The 2788-nt window shown below is 70.8% G+C and overlaps 1 protein-coding gene across 1 annotated transcript; it reads right to left on the reverse strand.

The window, feature by feature from the left end:
• Nucleotides 1–1190: 1190 nt before the first annotated feature.
• On the reverse strand, nt 1191–1634 carry LOC128882564 (uncharacterized). The gene has a single exon (XM_054134200.1). The coding sequence runs from the start codon at nt 1632–1634 to the stop codon at nt 1191–1193; it is 444 nt and encodes a 147-aa protein (XP_053990175.1).
• Between the last annotated feature and the right edge of the window lie 1154 nt (nt 1635–2788).

A 2788-nucleotide genomic window follows, 5' to 3' on the forward strand; every position in this document is an offset into this window, starting at 1 on the left:
GCTCGCGAGGGCATGGACGTGGTCGATCGCGTCAAGCGTCGACCGGCCCTCGCGGAAACCGTATTGGCAGTCAGCCAACTGCATACTCCCGTCGGACAGGCCCCCCGACAGGCGGGCAGCGAGCACACGCTCGAAGAGCTTCCCCGCCTCGTCGAGGAGGCAGATCGGCCGATACGCGGAGGGCGAATCCGCGGGCTTTCCCTTTTTCGGGATAAGGACCATCCGGGCCTGCTTCCAGGCCAGCGGAACCCGCCCCGACTCTAGGCAGCCGTCGAACAGCCGCCTGAGCCGGGGACCCAGGACGCGCAGCGCCAAAGCGAGAGCCCGCCCAGGGATGCCGTCGGGCCCTGGTGCCGTATTCCTGGCCACCATTCGCCCGACGGCCATCCCGAGCTCCCCCTCGGTGACCCCCAGGCCGGCAGACCAGTTACTGGCCTCCGCCGGCAGGAGCGGCCGCGGACCCTCCTCCGGATCTACCGGAAAGAGGGTATCCACGACACGCTCCAGAACGGGGGGGTCGAGGGACTCCGTGACAGGGGGGGCGGCTGGGCGCATGCGGCCCAGCACAATGCGGTAGGGCCGCCCCCATGGATCCTTGTCCAGAGTCCCGAGGAGCTCTCCCCAGGCGCTCGCCTTGGCCCTCATGATGGCGCGCTGTGGCCTCTCGGTAGACCTCATACAGCACCGCCTCCCTCGCCGGGTCGCGGTTCCGTCTCCGGCGGGCCCTCGTGAAGCGACGTCGCGCCGCGCTGCATGTAGCACGCAACGCGGCAATCTCGTCGCTCCACCAGTATGCGGCCCGCCTCGGTAGCTTCTTGGCTCGGGGCATGGCGGCGTCGCACGCTGCCGTCAATGACTCCCGAAACCAGTCAGCTTCCCGATCGACGTCCGCGACCGGTCCAGCCGGGGCATCCGGCCAGGACGCGGCGAGGGCGGCCGCCATCAGGGCGTCCTTCTCCAAGCGCTTCAGCGCCCATCTGCGCGGCGGTCGGCCCGGCGCGGGTCCGCGAGCGTGATGGTACTGAGGGGCAGCGGAGACATCCATAAGGATGTAGAGGTGGTCACTAAGGGACTCCACTTCCTCCGCTACCCCCCATACCGACACGAGACGCGAGGCGGCAGGCGTCGCCCACGACAAGTCGACGATTGACTCGCCCTGCCACCGCACGCACGTGCTCACGGACCCCCGGTTACGCCGCCCACTCCAGCACCGCCCGACCCCTCGCGTCCGTTGCCGGGCCACCCCACGCCGTGGACTTGGCATTGAAGTCGCCCAGCACGAGCGTTCGGGCTACTGGAGAGCGGGACAATGCGTCCCGGATCCCGTCCAGCAGCCACTCGAACGCCGCGAGGGGGGCACTCGGAGGGGCGTAGACCCCGATCAGGGCCAGGCCGCCGCACTCCGCCCCGACGAACCCGTCGCCGCGGGCGAACACGCGGAGGGCCGCGATGTCGCTGCCAACTATCACCACGGAGCCCAACGCGTCGGCCACCCAGTTCGGGCAATCGGCGACGCGGTATGGTTCCGCGGCGACCGCCAACCCCACACCTAACTCGGCCAGGCAGTGGATAAATAAGTCGTGCGCCCTGGCCGTGTGGTTGAGGTTGGCTTGGAGGATCCGGACCGGGGGCATGAACTTTAGGCCATGTCCAGGCCGGATCCTCCCTCCATCGCAGAGGGCGATCTCGCCCGCAGTGCCTCAGACGGCGCCAGCGCCTCGGATCTGCCGCCGGTCGATTGACCGGCGTAGACTCGCCCGAACTCGGGGTCGTCACGCGCGCCCTCCTCCCCTGCTTTGGCGGTGGAGGGGCACATTTTTTGGCCCCGAGCCGGCGGTCGGCTGGCCTGCCCAGGTCAGCACAGACCGGGCATCGCATGGGCGCCGTGCACTCACGTGCCCGGTGGCCCGCACCGGCGCACCTGTAGCACCGGTCCCCGCGGTCCGCCTCGAGGGGGCATTTCTGCCGCACGTGCCCGAGCTCCAGGCACCTGAAGCATCGGAGGGCTCGCGCGGGCAAGGCCTCCACTCGGGCGGACGACCAGCCGACGAGCAGGCGGCCAGCCGCCAGGAGGGCCCTCATGGCAGCCGCCGGGCAGCGGAGCCAGACGGTGCCCAGCCCGGGCCCGGAACGCCGGATGATGCCGGTTTGGACCCCGTCCACCGGGCACCCGGTTACCGCGACAACTGCCGCCGCCACGCCGTCGGCAGTGACGGATTCGTCCAGGCCGCTAACCCGCGCCTCGGCGGATTTAATCGGCCTGGACACCCTCACGTCCGTGCCGGCGAACAGCTCCGCCAGGCGACCGGCCAGGCGGTCCGCCCCGGCAGCGCTGTCCGGGCCCGGGATCTCCAAAATGGAGGACCCGGTCTGCCCCTTGCGGTACCGGATGCCGGTTACCCCGACATCCCGTAACCGCACGCCAGCGACCGCCTTTGCCATGACCTCTGAGTAGGTCATGGCGCTGCCCGGGGCGACGGTGAGGGATACCGCCGCCGTCTGCGGCGCACGCGCCGGACGAACCCGCGGCCCGGCCGGAGCTCCGGCCGGCCGCGCCCCGCGAGTGCGAGAGCGTGCCGCCCCCGCACGCCTCTCCTTGCGTCCGAGCACCTTCGACCATGTCTCAGGTGCCGGACGGGTCAGGGAGGGCGCGACAGGCGCAGGCGCAGGCCTCGCCCGGGACGCAGCCGGGGCAGGCGCGGCACGTGGCCGGTCTCGGCCCGGCAAGGCCGGAGCAGGATGGGCCACCCGCTTGCTTCTTCCCGCTCCTCTTCCTGCCTCTCTTCTT

This window comes from Hylaeus volcanicus, unplaced genomic scaffold, assembly GCF_026283585.1.
Source record: "Hylaeus volcanicus isolate JK05 unplaced genomic scaffold, UHH_iyHylVolc1.0_haploid 12095, whole genome shotgun sequence".
Taxonomy (NCBI): domain Eukaryota; kingdom Metazoa; phylum Arthropoda; class Insecta; order Hymenoptera; family Colletidae; genus Hylaeus; species Hylaeus volcanicus.

What these genes read in the sequence shown, in the direction of transcription:
- LOC128882564 (XM_054134200.1), bottom strand. Translation starts at nt 1,634, where the DNA reads ATGCCCCCGGTCCGGATCCTCCAAGCCAACCTCAACCACACGGCCAGG.